Genomic DNA, 16,765 nt, shown 5'->3' with positions numbered 1-16,765 from the left:
GCCACATGAATCAGACATCACGCATTCCCAATTCCCAGCATTTTCATTGACTACTGTCTCCACAAACAGTCAGCAGCAGCAGCAGCAGCAGCTAAATGTTGATGTTTCTTTGACAAATTTGATGAATCTGCCCTCTGGATCTCAAAAAGATAAAAGAGCAGAGACAAATCAAGTCATAATGCCGGGCTGTGATCAGCAGCCATGCACGTAGCTGTCAGGTTGTTGCAGATGTTTGGAAAGATATCCCCTTCCCCAAGGCAAAGTGAAATGAATGGCACTATTATAAACATCTGTCAAACAGCCCAGATTGCATAAAACACAAGGGCTTCCAAAGATACCTGTTCTGTAATGTATGTACTGCTTTGTGAGTGATACTGACAGCAGGGAGGTAGTGGTATGGAATCAATAATTAATGTAAATTGATGCCTCTTAATGGTTTGCTGCACCTGCCTGTGGACCACCATGGTGCCTCAGCCCATAGCCACATGTCTGGGCACCAAGCAGTAGGGTCCCCACAGGAGGTGGTCCAGCCCCGACCTCCTCCCCGGTTCACCTGTCTGACCATGAAAACTGTGTGTGTGTGTGTGTGTGTGTGTGTGTGTGTGTGTGTGTGTGTGTGTGTGTGTGTGTGTGTGTGTGTGTGTGTGTGTGTGTGTGTGTATACTGTAAGTGGATTCAGTAGTCCTTTTAATTCATTTGAAAGAATGTTTTTATGTTCTGAATCTCAAATGGATTGTGGGTGTGTTTTTTTAAATGTTTATGCATGTGTGTGTGTATATTTCCTGTTTGTAGATATTCATGCCAGTATGTGTAGGCTACATGGATTGAATTTCCCCGTGAGGACGTGATGTAGCCTACGCGATATACGTGACTCCCCGTCTTTATCAAATCCCCCCCTAAACATTTACTGTAGCAAGTGAGATTGATGTTTGACACAGGTGCCTCTGCTGTTAAGGAGTTGAGCCAAAGAGTGTTGTTACTCAGCGTCTATTCATGATTATTTGGCAAATCAAAAAAGTGTCAGGTAGTTTTGTAACACTCCTATTAGTCTCCATCTGCCGGTCTGTTTGTCTGTCTCCATTGCACATTATTAGTAAAAATTATGCCAGCAACTTGAATGCATTGAATATTCACATCATAACCACTAGGTGGAGTTAGATATTTGATACTGTAAGTAAATCTTACAGTAAGTCTTTCAGATTACATATTGCAATGTTTTCATCTGCCCCGTTTCTGCCATTCACTCTTTTATTCAGTGTTTTTCAATTTCAATTCCTTTTTTGTCTATTCATTAACCACTATGTAAAAAAAGGGATTCAAATACAAGTACCTGATGCAAATCAGTTCTGTTTCACTCAATTAATATATTTTCCATTTGTTTTCCCAGTGCTGCTTCTTTTTAACAGGCCATGTTAACCATTGTATAGTTTATCTGCTGATAGCCTGTTCAGATTGTCCAAAAAGTATGATAAACATATATACAAACTATAGCAACACGTTAATGGTTTGTACAAGACAGTGAACAGGCTTGTCACTGTGCTTCACACCTCAAGAGCACTAAACCTAGACTCTGAGTAGAAATATTAAGAATTAACACAATATAATGTAAATGTGTGTATGTGGCATGTGCCATTGAATGACTGACTAAAACATGTTGTATTATTTTAGAACTAAATGCTGAAATATTTGCTTAGGATACAAACACACCAATTATTGATTTTCTACAGAGCGTTTGACACTTGATACAGATGAAATGTTTTCTGTTACATACATTTGAATATTTTTAAGATCATTGTCCTTCATCTTACATATAAGGTATGTTGCTGCCCTCTACAGGGAATAAGAATTATATCTGCTCTATTACCATGTAAGGTTCCAACAGGTCTCTCTGCCATCATGATATGACAACTTTTTTGACTAGTTTCTGCCATGTCACATGTTGAATAAATGTAACTATTAATTATTTCCAAAACTAAACTGAGAAAATAGAGATAGATACAAAAATATTTTTATTACAATGAAAGAACACTTAATGGGGATGACCAAATAAGATAGATTGACGCAATTGTAAATTCTGCAGGAAATTAAAAAAAAGCTGTATAAAGAGGCACAGTTCCCAAAATGCACACACATCAATGTTTTTGGAATGAACTTTTTTATGTCATGATGGTTTTTAACCAGGGGTGGTTACATGACAAGTCATATTTTGACAATAATCATATTAACAGCAACTACACTGTCTTACTAGGAACCTCCATGAGTTGTAAAGTACTATAAAGCCATCCTAGCAAAAGTACAGTATAAACATTTAAGAAGACCAAAACTCTTTTTGTTTTTTGATTTTAGCCAGTAGTTCAACTGCTGCTGACTTGTCAGCACTGACAAAAAGAATGGGTTGATAATTGTTCGTATTATCATTGTTACCCTTAGCCATTCGAATCATGTTGAATGAGGTTTGGCATTCATAGTTGACCTTTAAAAATATTTTTGGGTACAATTTCAAAGAAGTAGTGAAGCAAAAAAGTCATATAAAAGAACAAAGACAAAAGGACCGCATGCAGAAACTTATTACTAAAGATATCCAGTTTTTTTTTTTCCTGAACTACATTTCTTGATTGGACTTGAAAACCTCAAACACATGTTCAGCAATATGTATGACAGGAGACTTAACGTGATACATATTTCACTGTCAAATGTGAAATGACAGTGGGTCCGGAAGGACAAAGAAACGCTATCAGAACATGTTTCCTGGGTCTGTATGTTTTCCAAAATGCTTCAGAGAACCCCAAACACATTTGTTTCATTTGCATGATGTGATATGCAGTGTACAATGCACTCTATAGTGTTTTTGCACTAATTAATCATTTAAATTCTGGTCTCAGTAACATACACTTGTATGGAACAAGATGAGGTGCCTTATTTAAACTTTTCATGGACTGGAGAATAAACATATTGGACCTCCAGACACTGCATAGTTCAGCTGTCTCAGTCACTGATGTCTGAGGATTCACTGGAGCTGGAAGAAGAAGGGGAGGAGGATTCTTGTTTCCTCTTCTTCTGTCTCTTGTGATGCTTCCCATGTTCCCTTTTGTTCTTTTTGCTTTTCTTCTTTTGGCTTTTTACTTTCTTCTTCTTTCTCCTCTCCTCTTCGTCAGATGAGGAGTCAGAACTTCTGCGTTTCTTTTTCTTCTTTGTATTCTCATCACTCGACGACTTAGATCTGAAGAGGAGAATAAAGACCAATGGAATCACCGAAAGGTCACAAATGTGTAAAATGATCAATAAAGGCAAACACGTCAGGTTTCTCAACACTGTTTTATTTTGTTGCCTAAAATAATATCAGATTTTACTGAATTATACACCTCTTCACCAGCAGAGAACACACATAATAAACACAAACATATATATACAACAGTGATGTTTAGGGTCAGTGTGGACCAAAAAACAGAAAAATTGTAGTTACCTCTTTCTTGACTTTCTGTCGCTGCTCTTCTTCCGTTTGTGTCTCTCTTTTCTACCATTGTTGTCATCGCCATGGGAACCTACACATATTTGTAAACAAACAGTCAAGGCACTTTTTACTGGAAAAGTAGCTGTGTCTATATACAATGGAGAAAAAACGGGAATACAGCATTTTTCCCAGGAGATGTCACACCCAGTTTGTAATACTGCAAATCTTTGAATATTGCAATACTTTCATCAGTGGGCTATAGGCTCAATCATCATTGTGTTACCTTACTTCAGCGATAGATTGTGACTTAACACACATTTATTTAAATGGAAATGTTTATGATTACAGCTTTTAAGTAGCTATGAGGAACTTTAAACGTTTCTGAAACTGTTTAATTTTCCATCTGATGATTATAAATGACTTGTAACAGCAAACGAGACTAACGATGAAAAGAACTCATTTCGGTGTAACACGGGAAAAGCCTGTTTGAGTATCCAGCCATATAAAAAGTAGCAGGAGATTTCTTTATGTAGGCCTATTTTGTATTTTTATTAAGAACAACTAAAAGCTAAAAGGGAGCGTGACAGACGACGGGTGAAAACCCGAGTAAACCTTGGTTTTTTTAGTTCGCGTTTGTGTTAGCCTACTATTTTCTTTTTGTCCCCCTGTACTTGGGTTTCATGAAAGACGCTATACACATCTAACTTACTATTATTATTATTATTATTATTACATTGGTTGCTACCACAAACTCTTGCTAAAGCTTTGGCTAGTGACACAGTGACAGGGACACCCGGTTTAGCTCACGATACATCCAAAGTAGGCTAAGTTACCGTATACAACAGTTGAAATGCAGTTGTAAATGTATGATTTTCTGTCCGAGCAAAACATTCATCACAACTATATGACCTCCCGGTAACGCTAACTCTAAAAGACTTTTACGACAGCAGGTGTGATAAAAACACTACCGCTTTCGTCCAAAGGGGCCGCTAGAATCAACACAAACTGAAAGTTCCACGTAGCCACATTTAGAGCAAAATAGAAACTGTATTAGGGCTGAGCGATATGGAGAAAATCAAATATCACAATATTTTTGACCAAATACCTCGATATCGATACCGCAATGATACTGTAGTGTTGACTGCTTTATTAGTATTGGTGCTTTCACAAAATATTTACACAATGAGATTTTTGAGAAATAATCATCAGTGATGTGGATATAATGACTAAGTGGGTAAAGGCAAACAATAGAACAGTTACAACAGTCTGGTAAGTTCAGAAAATGACATCACTTTACTGTAATGCAGCCTTTAAAATCAGGAAAAGGCAACACTTATGCCATATTACAACATCCAAAATCTAAGACGATATCTAGTCTCATATCACGATATCGATATAATATCGAATAATAAGATATATTGCCCAGCTCTAAACTGTATCCTGTAACAGCATCAGTAGAGAAACTAGTCATTAGCATTTCTTTTTCTCTCTTGCTGCTTTGTAATGAAGCATCATACTCTAGGTTGGCAAACATTTCTGTTTGTGGAGTATTAACATCAAGTTCCATGACTTCTGAGTACGGACGTACAAAGTGTTCTAATGGCTTTAATATCTCATTGCAACCCGTGTGTAAAACTCCTTAGTGAATCTGTAAATAAGTTCCCTGCATTATGTTTTTTCTATTTCCATTTTTTTTTTTAATCAAATTCAAATTGTCCTCATGAATGATCATCTTGTCTTTTATATAGAGACTGTATACTGAAAAGGCCTACCTAAAAAAAAAAAAAAAAAGCTTAAGAGGATCATGGTTTTTACCTCTACTTCGCCCCAGCTTCTCATTGCGCTGAGGTGCAGGTTCGTCATCTTCACTCTCCTCACTGCTGGTGCTGCTTACATCCAGAACAATGTCTTTCTGGGGGTCAACTCTGACAAAGTTTCGGCACTCAAAGGTCAAGTGGCCCGCTGAAAAATAAATGTCCAAACAGAATGAATGAATAAATATGACAAAGCAGGACAATTTTACATTAAAGAATTATAAACCTTCCAGCTGCCATAAAGAAATATAAATCAGTGCCCAGTGAATATTACCTCAATTTAAAAAAAAAAAATTCAAGCATTTGATTATCATTTTACTACTACTACTCACTAATACCATCAAGACTTCTGGATTACATCTAATTGTAAGAGCTGCATACAGTACTCACTGGAGCTTTGCAATAGTCTGGCTATCACCGGGCATAGTTCAAACGACTCTGTACGCAATTGGATTCAACCAATCAGACCAACGATCCAGGTCACGTAGCAGCGACAGCGGCATCAACGGGTTGCTACGCTTCGGTGTCCGCCATGTTGAATGTAAACAAGAAGCTGCTTGGTCGCTTCTCTATCATCATCGTGTTAAACCCGCCAATAGCGCGCCAGGTGGATAAGCCAGTTTGTGATTGGTCCCCGCAAAATTGTAACGGAAGCAGGACAGATAAACGTACAGGTTTACAGCCTGAGCTGCAGGGCGAAATCAAATCGCCGGCAGATCGGGCTGGCAAGAGATGCTACCTTAACTTTAACAATCCCACATTAACCAAGGTTAACACACACACACACACACACACACACACACACACACACACACACACACACACACACACACACACACACACACACACACTCCATTAGCCCAGTCCTATTATTCAACCTTGCCTTCACCCTTTTCTCCCATTTCTCACGCTTTCTTGTACTGTGGTGCAGTTCCTGATGTTATGGGGACAGGACCAGAATGGAATCGGAGAATTACGCCAGCTCATATTGTTAATCAGACATTAGCCTACATAAGCAACAGCTGCCACACATAAAAACAAAGCATTGAAAATGTAAATGCAGTTGATAAAGCCCGTGGGGGCAAGACAAGATGATGCTCTAGTGATGGCAGTGTTGATCAGTTAGTCCATCACTTTGGTCCAGACTGAATATCTCAACAAATACTGCATGGATTGCCATGAAATTTAGTGCAGACGTTCATGGTCTGGGCACCATGAACGTCTGCACTAAATTTCATGATGGTAATGACTTTGGTGTAATGACAACTCCTCCTTTACCTTGTGATGGAACTTGTGTGTCAAAGCTTTACTTACGATATCCACATTTCTTGCACCCAGCTCTGATGTTGTCCTTATTTGGACCTGTGAGATAATAAGTAATACAAGTGTTTTAGTGTTTAAAGTAGCCTAATTAAGTCTTTGTTACGTTATACAAGCCCACGTGAATGTCCAATAACAAGACTATTACGTTAGCCTAGGTCGATATGTTCATTAGCTAGCTACATGTAGCTAAACAACTGCATTTTAAGTGAGAAGTTACATGTTGGGATCTTCTTTTATTCATATTAAAGCATTAAGAACTACTACTACTAATACTTCTACTTTGTTGGTTGTTCTACAACAACCAACAACAAACCTTCAAAAACAAGCTTTCCACTATGACGTTAACGTTACACTGGGGCACAATTCAGCTAACACTGCTCATCAAGTGTAGCTAACGTTAGGCTTTATTACAGCGCTAAGGTTAGATGTAGACATTTATAAAGAAATAAAAACAGTAACACTTCAGCCTATTTCAATTGTTTAACAGTTCTCGTGAGACGTGAAAGATATTTTTTGTATTAAAAGACTGTTTGGTGTGTGTTCTAAGTTAACGTTCGGCTAACGTTAAGGTTAGCATCACTTTGTTAAACCATATCGTGAATCTGTTTTCCATAAACGTTAGCTAGATTTCAACAGGAAACTCCATGAGTCATACATCTGAAAATGTAAACCTATATGCATAAATCAAATCTATAACCAACCAGGGGTAGCCATTGAGTTATCCAGGGTTAAGCCGTAAATGTGAAGAGCAATCAACAGAAATTACACGAGTCTTCACTCAAAATAACGTCGGACGGAAACATTTGTTCTAGAAACTGCTAGGTTCCGTCTTCTTCTTCTCTTATTCCCCCCCCCCTTTCACTCTGGCGGCTTGCAAACCAAATTGTTGGCGCATTACCGCCACCAACTGGATTGGAGTTTGGCGCAGCAGCTTGCAACGCCCTTCCAACAACAGCAAATACATTTGAAGCCAGCTTTGAACAGCTGAAAAGACATATACAATCGTCAACAATTAGATGAAACAATCTATAACAGTTGAAGCCATTACAGAGAAGCAGTCGCTGGCAATGACAATCTTAGAAGTCAGCCTCCCTCCAGCAATGCTCATAAATATGTATAAAAAACAACAACCATGCAAGTAAAAACAAAATTAGAATCTAAGGCACAAAACAGTGCAAAGATAAAATATATGGATAAAATATACATATGTAAAATATAAAATAAAATAATATCCTGTAATTCATGCATCAGGTTGTAAATGCCAAGAATTTTTCAGAAATAATATTTGCCCCTTAATTGCTTTCCCAGTAAAGCCAGTTGTGGTTTTTGTCAGGGGTTAATTGAAGACAGCCAGAGTCAGACTGGCAGATGGAAAATGTCAACAGATGTGGGGGCCCCCAGACTTGCCCTAATCATCATGTCTGTGACTGTAACACACACACACACGCACACACACACACACACACACACACACACACACACACACACACACACACAATCTCACTCTTGGTCTTTTGATCATGCCATCTGCCTCAGTCAGAATTAATACTGCAATATTCTTTATTTACGGTAAAAACTGTCATTATTACAGTCAGTGTTACCTAATCAGGTGACGCCTCACGATAAGCTGCCTCACAGCTCTGAAGTTCCACTCAGGCAGAGGACTTTGATCTACTCCAACTGACCTTATTTTGTCTTGTTGTCACCTCACACGCTTATAAACACATGACCTTACTCTGTTTGCTCTATTTCCAGCCAGTGACCAGATGTACCCACAGCTTCTGTCATGTTTAATTATCAAAATCACAGAAAACTGAGGAGGGTTTTGCTGCAAAGGTGATGTTTCTTTACATCAAATTATTCAAGGCATGATAAAACGAGATCTTTTGTAAACATTTTAGCACCTTTGTTTCATTATCACTGTGCCTTTTACGGTAAGATAAGATACAAAAAATGACAAATGACACAATACCACATCTGCCCTAATGTTTCAAGCCCAAGACAAGTTGCTAATTTACTGTATATATCACATTACATTCAATTTAATACAGTGTGACTCAGGGTTAGTCTGGCTATCACCAGACCAAGCTGGTTAAGATTGAACATTAGTCTGGGGAGTCTGCTCTGTATTTTCTCTGCACAAGAGGCGTGATCAACGCGCACAGTTCAAATGACTCTGTACGCAATTGGAGTCCTTCAACCAATCAGACCAAGCAGCGACAGCGGCATCAACGGGTTGCTGCGATTCGGTGGACACTATGTTGAATGTAAAGAAGCTGCTTGCCGTCGCTTCTCTATCGGAAGCAGGATAGATAAACGTACAGGTTTCCAGCCTGAGCGGCAGGGCGAAATCAAATCGCCGGCAGATCGGGCTGGGTTTACCCAGTCTAACTCAGGGTAATCTGAAAGTGTAATTCTAGATATCTTTTTACAAGTAGTGTTTTTATTCACACATGCCTGTCTAATGTAATCATTCCACTTAAAACAGAGCCTCAAACTCATTCATCTTCAAAGTTTTATTGCATTTCATGTCTCAAAGTCACAGTCTGTGATCCAAATGTAAACAAAGGGTATCCAAAAAACAAAGCACAAAGTTGAGGGACATGATTGAGAGGCACACAAGGACCGAATTTCAGCATTGTCGATCTCTCTTTCGGTTGCCTGGCTTTGTTAACTCCAACTCTGGATAAGCAGTCTTGCAACGCTAGATTGTAACTGCCTGTGTTTAAAGTAATTCGACTTGCCTAGTTGTAACACTTGGTACTCATTATTACTTGTCAGTTTATTGTAAAGGTAGAAACCTTTTAGATTTTTGTAGAAATGATGACTCTCTGGTAAGCTGATTGGTTAGCAGGAGGGTTTAACACATCTTGATCTCTCTGAAGCTCTACGCTGAAAACTGCTCTAGATCAGGTTTACTATGCTATGATGGTTACCAGCTCAGAAAGTTAAAAGTGAGCTAACTATAGTTGGATAAGCTGCTAATCTTACCTAGTTATCCAAGCCCTGCATGGGCATTTAAGGAGGGCCTTATTGGTAGCTGCTGACAGGCTGGTTCACAAACTTGTCTACTACCTGTCTGAGCATGTCATAAAAAGCTCCCTGAAAAAGATAAGACAAAACATTCCTCACTTGCTATGCTGTTGCTATTTCCTTTCATCCTACCTGAGCCTCACTTCTACAATCTCTGTCCTCCATTTTGCCATCTGTTAAGGTCTAACTTGATAAAAAGAATTTGTGTAAATGTGAAGACATTGAGCCAGTGAATCTCCAGTAAAAAGCAATCACACTGTATTTGAGATGCTAGAACAACTTTGACTATGTACCTCAGAGTTTGTTATACACATTCTACACATGATTAAAAAAAGACATTAATATGGTTCTGAAAAGTCTTCCTCTTTTTCTCTGCAGCCTCTGTGCGTCACTAAACAGCTGAAAGAGGGATTTTTTTGTTTCTCTGGTGCTACAAACAAAACACAGCTTTTTAAAAAAATGATTGATTGGGACAAGTGTCACAATGAGATACTTAAAGTTTCTGGGAATTTTTCTTGACTGAAGTTGGATTTGAAAGTGATGCAAAGAAAACATTTCCAGTAACCCGTTATACTGCATGAGCCTGAGAGACAGAAATTCTTCCTTAGGGACAACAATCCCTCATTCACAACTGCTGCGATGAGACGCTAATGTTGTTAAACAAGAAACCCAACGTAAAAATGCTTAAATGCAATCAATAACATGACAATAGGTACATGTGCAGAAACAGATGAATCATGATCATGATGAATGTGGTTTTCATTTCTTGATGGGATTAATGTAATCCTCCAACTGAGATGAACCATGTCCTTTACACACCATGGTCAACTCATTGCAAAATGGCTTTGTAATGTGTTTATGAGTAAAGTTGAAAACAAAAGATTGAAACAATATGTACTCCACTGGGATGCTCTACAGTCAAGTAAACCTAAAATGTATTTCCTTGTTTGCCAGCTTTTGCCCGCACTCATTCATTATTCACATCTCCGTGCCACATACACACGTCAAAGACATGGCTTCAAACAGCGGCCTCACACAAAGTACTCTGGTGGTGCCTTCAACCTTTTTCCCAGCCTGAATGTTGTTGTCACCCAGTTGCATGTTACCCTAAAGCTGCTTACACACCAATCATACGGCCAACCGTCGGCAGAAAAGGCAGTTGGACTGATCAGTCTCCCCGAGTTGGTCAAAAAAATGCCTCAGAACATACCGAAGAGACAAGACGTAATACGTCTCCATAACAGCAGGCGGCGCTAATCTGTATTGTCGCCCAAAAATGAAAACTAGCAGCTGATTGGACGAACCCGTCACATGGGTTTGTTTTCTCCGGAAATTCAAAGACAGTCTGTCATGGCGGCTTGTTCAGAATACGATCTCATATTGTATTAAAATAGTTCACCAAAACGTGTTTCTGAAAACATTTTAAGCGAGAAATAGGCCATGCAGTTGGTGAATCAACAAAGGTCCGTTTAAAAGATTTTCGTCAGATTTTGAGAGACTCTAGTCACGTTCATTCCGCTCCCCGCCAAAATAAAGGCCGACGGCCCCTCGAACGGACGACGGCACGGAACACACCGAACAGACTCGAGTCACTGACCTCGCCAGACTGTCCAACGGCCGATTATCAGCTCTATGTGTCCGGGCCTTAACTATCATCTGGAGAACTGGGCTGGGGGGCAGCAGGATGTTTAGGTATGAGGGACATTTTCCTTCAGAAAAAAGCACAGTGTTCTTGAGCAAGAGGTTGAAACCATTTGTGCTCACTCATCTACATCAGTTAACATGTTTTAATCAGAAAGAAGCAAAGCTCCCATAAATTATTCATAAAGAAAGACTAAGAGTCTACAGAAATGCAAGTGGCTCTGTAAGGCTATAAGTACCCGCAGCGGTGCTTCAAGTTACTGCAGGTAAGGATGCTGGGAATGTCATTGGTTTTGCAGGTATGTGCTCATAAAGCATCATATTTGGACACAGTATTGTTCAAATTCCAAATATGACCTGATGGTGGTGTTAGATGAAAAGTTGAGGGATTACCAAAGTTAATGTAATTCATCCTTATAGGGACATGAAAGTGTGCACCTCATTTCTCAGCAATCCATCCAGCGGTTGCATTTCACTCAAAACCAAACATGTGAACTTCATGGTGGTGCTAGAGGAAGCATCACCAACAATCATAAGGATTCATCCTCTGAGGACCATGTGTGTAAAGAGTGCCAAGAGCAGGAGAAAAAATAACACAGCTATACTGTTTGTTTCCTCAGTAGCATTTATTCTGGATCAGTGAATGTTGAGACCTCTTCACTAAACATTTATTTTGTAAAGTGGTACTTTATTCATCTGTTGTGAAAATGCAAGTGTGGACTGTGTGATGGAGCTCATAGTTTAGGCTACTTACTGTAAAACCCATGGAATGACAAATTTCTCAGTGCATGCAGCCCCCTGGGTGGTCCAGTGTGGTCCTCAAGAAATGTCAACCCCGTGCCTTATTGGTAATCCATGCATGAGTGTGTGACCTGAATGCCTAAATTGTAAATGAAAATGAATACCTCCAAACCAGCTGAATGAAAGAAGCTATCCATTCTACAGCAGTTCTCCTTACTCTGCTAACAGGCTTTGTCTGGTCAGCACCTGGAGGACACTGAGGATGCTGCGGAGGATGTTTTTGGACAGAGGCCTGCCTAGGAAAATAAACCTAAGTCTGACCTCAAGCGCCAGTCGCGGAGTCTTCCAACCTCACCACCTGACACAATGTTCCTTCCACAAGCACAAGCATCACGCCTGGGTGGCCATGTAGGAAAAGGGAACTCTCTTTGGTGTCCTCTCAGAAGGGAAAACTAAAACTGTGAGGAAGAAGAGCAATATTCTGATTTTATGCTGTTCCCGCACTCTGATTGGACTCATTGATTTGTTAACGTTCATCTTCTTGGCCTTCATTTACTTTGACTCCAATTAAAAACTTATTTGGGAATATTTTTGCACATTGTTCTTTGGCCACTGCAGGGCTATGTCTTGTGTTTCTGCCTGGTCTTGTCCGAGGTCTTGCCAGATGAGGCAAATAGCAGCTGGAATTGATTTGTTTTGAACGACATGTCTGTATGCAGTAGGAGTGTGGTTGCTCTCCTTCACCCCCTCTGCCCTCCCATCTCCGTTCCTCCTTCAGGGGTTCTCTCTCTCTCTCCCTCCCTGAATCTTTCTGTGCATGTTGGATAGCTCCTGTAATGAGGGCTATTTGATGTGGAGGAGATTTAGGGTAAGCAGAGTGCTTATTTGAGTGGGAGTCGAGGAATGCAAGCAGGTACACCACAGTTGTGTGTGTTGATTGAACGTCCGTTCTCCCATCAGACCATGCTCGACCATCCTGACTACGAATGCATCTCACTGGATTTCCACTGTTTCTGTCTTTCCGCATAATTGTGGTTTTCAATCAACATTTAGCTCATTAAAGTACAAGTTTATTTTCACATGCTCGTCTTTGTAATGTACATCTACACACTTGTTTACTACCCTGCATTCCCTAAACCCTTTGTCCCACTTTGACTCCTCTGAAACCAATTCAGAAATTTCCTGCAGCAAACTACAAAGCCCTAACCTGTGTGAGCTGCTGACAGAAGTGTCCACAAAAGACCGAGAGAAAAAAACACTTTGATACGATGCATTGTGGAGGAAAAAGATGGGCAGCATAGGGAGGGAAACAGGCCCGCTCTCTGATTTGATGGATATATATGACGCAAACTGGTAAAAAGGTGAGTGCTGCTGGTACTGCAGTTATGTGTGAGTGTCCAAGTAAGTGTGTTCCCCCCTCCTCCTCTGCTTCTTCCTCAAACAAAAGATGCAAGCCAAATCTACAAAATGGTAGTGGTGGAAGGAAAATAATTTCTCTGGATTTTTTTGGTTACTTCTCTGGATTCCTTGGAGGTAAGAAACTTTGCGGGGAGTAAGAAGAGCAAAGTGGAGAGAACTATAACAGTGTTGGGAAAAGAGAAATAAGTCTGATATACTGAAGAGGATTTAAGACTCAAAGGCAAGATGATACTGTTGATGAGCTTACTTCTCACTGGATGTGGCTGCGCAGGTGAGTCAGAATTTTGTAATTGTGATGTTGCTAAGAGAGCAAGAAAAAGGGCGAAGGTTAGCAAACCAACAAACATGAGCAAATATTTAATGTGGTCAGTGTGTGCCCATGAAAGCATTTTTTCATGACATGATGTCAAATGCACACAGTAACACTGGAGCCATAAGCCTGGATAACTTTTGGTCAGACATTCAGACATAACAAACTATAGACAATTACAACACATCACAAAGAGGCAAGGGAGGCACATACACACACACACACACACACACACACACACACACACACACACTACAGCTTAACAAGGATAAACTCCATATTTCCTTTATGAGTCTAATTAAAAATTAAGAGGGGCCCCTTCTCAAAACTTTGAGACTGTTTGATGTTGAGGTAGCAATCTCTCCCGTAGTTTCTGTGAGCCGTCTTGTGTCAGGACGTGGGTCTCTCTGTACTTCTCTTGTAATTGTCCCCCAATTGAGTTGCATGCCAGCAGTAAAACCTTTTATGACTGGCCGTCAAACTGTTCTGAGATGGGATCTCAGTCACCCGCGTTGCACATTAAAAGGGCTTACATCATTTATGGTACCTCTTTAAATTGATGGAGATATATTCTTCCCCTGTCTTGTGGATGTCACTCTATGAGTGTGTGTTTCGGGGAAGGGGGGTTAATTTTTGTTTCGAGGCCAAAGTAGATCACAGGCATCATTGCAGACTTAGTGTAGTTGTTCCACCAGTGCTGTCTCTGTTTTTATTCTCTCTAAGATCTGGCAGTCCGTCTGTCTCCTCTTCTTCTTCTTTTTTCACTGGATGTCTTACGCTCTCCCTTCTATAATATACCAATCTACAACTTTGACCATCAATATTCTTGGCCCAATCTCTCTCTCTCTCTCTCTCTCTCTCTCTCTCTCTCTCTCTCTCTCTCTCTCTCTCTCTCTCTCTCTCTCTCTCATATCTTAAAAATAAATCATTTTAAAAGCCATCTTTCAAAAGCAGTGAAAAGGATTTGGCTCTTTCTTTGAAATTGTGGTTGTGTGGTCTGGCACCACCCACATGTACATCCTCACTTTGACAACCTGAACCTAAACATTTTCCTCCATGAGTTGTAATCTAGATGCAAAAATCTGGCTAACTACTGTAATTTACAGAATCTACAGAATCGGTTAAAGGAGCCTGGCATAGGGAAGGGGAGCAGAGGGGAGTACAACATTTGTAATTTACTTTTAGGGGAGTCTGACTCAGGATCCAGATGCTAGAGGGAGGGAGTGCTCATGTGTGTGAAGAGGTATGTGTGTAACTGTAAACCAGTGTGGTCTGCTGTAGGTTCTTTACATAGCAACCATACAGGGCAACCCCTGCAAGAAACATCTTTATAAGAACTCAGGAATCCCAAGTCACTTGGATGTTCTTCCATTCTGTGCGGATTTTTTTTAAAAATATTATTATTATCATGCTTTTTTTGAGACCGGGGAATAGGAGATAGCTGCGAAAGACCAAGGAAAATCCCCCAAAACCACCACAAAAATGAAAGAATTGGTCATCCTGGTGGATGATAGGGTTTAAAGGACAATTGAACTTTGGGGTTATTAACAGATGTGTACCCACTCTGTCACTCTCTGGGACATGTTTTCATGCTAATCGAATGTGTTTGTAGCTTGTAAGAAGCTAGCGCGGACCGCTGATTAGCTTACAATGCTAGTATTCGGGACACAGGGAACGTAAAAACAAATTGCTATTTATACCACTATAAATGCTCAAAACCACACTTCAACGGTAGCATAATGAGGGTCCCTAAATGTTAACCGAAGGATTGAGAACTTTGTAAGTGTACAGAGTTTATTGAAAAGATAAATTATAAAGACACTCGCGTTCATGTTTACATGCCGCCACCGTCTTGAAAACCAGTCATGACTTACAGCTGGCGATGCAAACTAAAATCAAAAGCAATTTGCTCAATATATCTGAAATAATCGCACTCTGCATAACTTGTCTAGTGTACTTACTCAGTGGATAACTGTCCATCTGGTCCCTCCGGTCTGGGTCGCCGTCTCCAATTTATTTTCGGGACATGGAAAAAAGTTTCAAGTACAGCCCTGTTTATCAGAGAGGGGAAATCTTCAGACTGTACAAAACACTGTGTCTCTTGGGTGTCACGACGCAACACAGACACGCCTGTTCGGTGGCCATAGCTTCACAATGTCCGCAGGTACACCACCGGTTTCCTGAAGTATGAGGCTGTGTTGCGGCATTGACTACCGGTAGCTCTCTCTCTCTCTCGCAGCCCGTTCACGGAGCTCCCGCAGCTCTTCGTTCAATAAACTGTCTGTACACTTACAATGTTCTCAATGCTTCGGTTAACATGTTGGGACCCTCATTATGCTACCGTTGAAGTTTGGTGATATTTTGAGCCTTTTTAGTGGTATAAATAGCAATTTGTTTTTACGTTCCCTGTGCCCCGAATACTAGCGTTGTAAGCTAATCAGCGGTCCGCTACAAGCTACAAACACATTTGATGAGCATGAAAACATGTCCCAGAGAGCGACAGAGTGGGTACACATCTGTTATTAACCCCTAGGTTCGTTTTGCGCAGGGGTTGGGAATTGTCCTTTAAACCCTAACATCCACCAGGACGACCAATTCTTTCATTTTTGTGGTGGTTTTGGGGGATTTTCCTTTATTTGATAATTAACACAGGGCATCGATGTTACATGTTTCGTGCCGTACACACTAGAATGCCAATTGACACTTCATCAAGGGACACTGGGAGGATAGATTTTCAGTAAGGGACTCCAAGGAAATTATATAATTATATCTGAACCCCCTCTAAAGAACGTGTAATAGTTTGTTGCTCCTTGATATCTTATATTCTGGTACTCTGTTCAGAAAGGGAGGTGGTGTAGAACTTGGATTTAATACGACCTCCTCCAGCTTAGGTCTCATTGACAATTTGTTGATGACTCTTTTCTCTTATGAGCTTTTCATTAACAAAACAGCATCACCTTAGAAAAGCAAACTCTCGACAGAGCAGACAACAGCAAAACAAGAAGGAAAAGATATAGCCCAAGTGTAGAATTT

General features: G+C 40.2%; 1 protein-coding gene across 2 annotated transcripts; it reads right to left on the bottom strand.

Moving 5' to 3' along the window:
- Positions 1–2,326: 2,326 nt before the first annotated feature.
- Positions 2,327–7,448, bottom strand: srek1ip1 (SREK1-interacting protein 1). 2 transcript variants are annotated; one of them, XR_004898860.1, is made up of 6 exons: positions 7,290–7,448; positions 6,580–6,627; positions 5,267–5,413; positions 3,464–3,542; positions 2,783–3,220; positions 2,327–2,707 (listed from the first exon to the last, which is right to left on the bottom strand). XR_004898860.1 is itself a non-coding variant. In XM_031307465.2 (5 exons), exons 1-5 carry the CDS (start codon positions 7,300–7,302, stop codon positions 2,986–2,988), a joined length of 522 nt encoding a protein of 173 aa, XP_031163325.1. In that variant the 5' UTR covers positions 7,303–7,448; the 3' UTR covers positions 2,327–2,985. The 2 variants fall into 2 exon arrangements, 1 of the variants encoding a protein (XP_031163325.1); XM_031307465.2 differs by having other exon boundaries at positions 2,327–3,220.
- Positions 7,449–16,765: the final 9,317 nt, after the last annotated feature.

Source organism: Sander lucioperca, chromosome 11 (assembly GCF_008315115.2).
Source record: "Sander lucioperca isolate FBNREF2018 chromosome 11, SLUC_FBN_1.2, whole genome shotgun sequence".
Classification (NCBI taxonomy): Eukaryota; Metazoa; Chordata; class Actinopteri; order Perciformes; family Percidae; genus Sander; species Sander lucioperca.
The sequence above is the reverse complement of the archived record's forward strand: the minus strand, read 5'-3'. Positions and strand labels throughout refer to the sequence as shown.

What these genes read in the sequence shown, in the direction of transcription:
- srek1ip1 (XM_031307465.2), bottom strand. An exon ending in GTGCAAGAAATGTGGATATC is followed by an intron (nt 5,414 to 6,579) that starts GTAAGTAAAGCT and finishes TTTATTTTTCAG; the next exon opens with CGGGCCACTTGACCTTTGAG. An exon ending in GAAGCTGGGGCGAAGTAGAG is followed by an intron (nt 3,543 to 5,266) that starts GTAAAAACCATG and finishes AAATATGTGTAG; the next exon opens with GTTCCCATGGCGATGACAAC.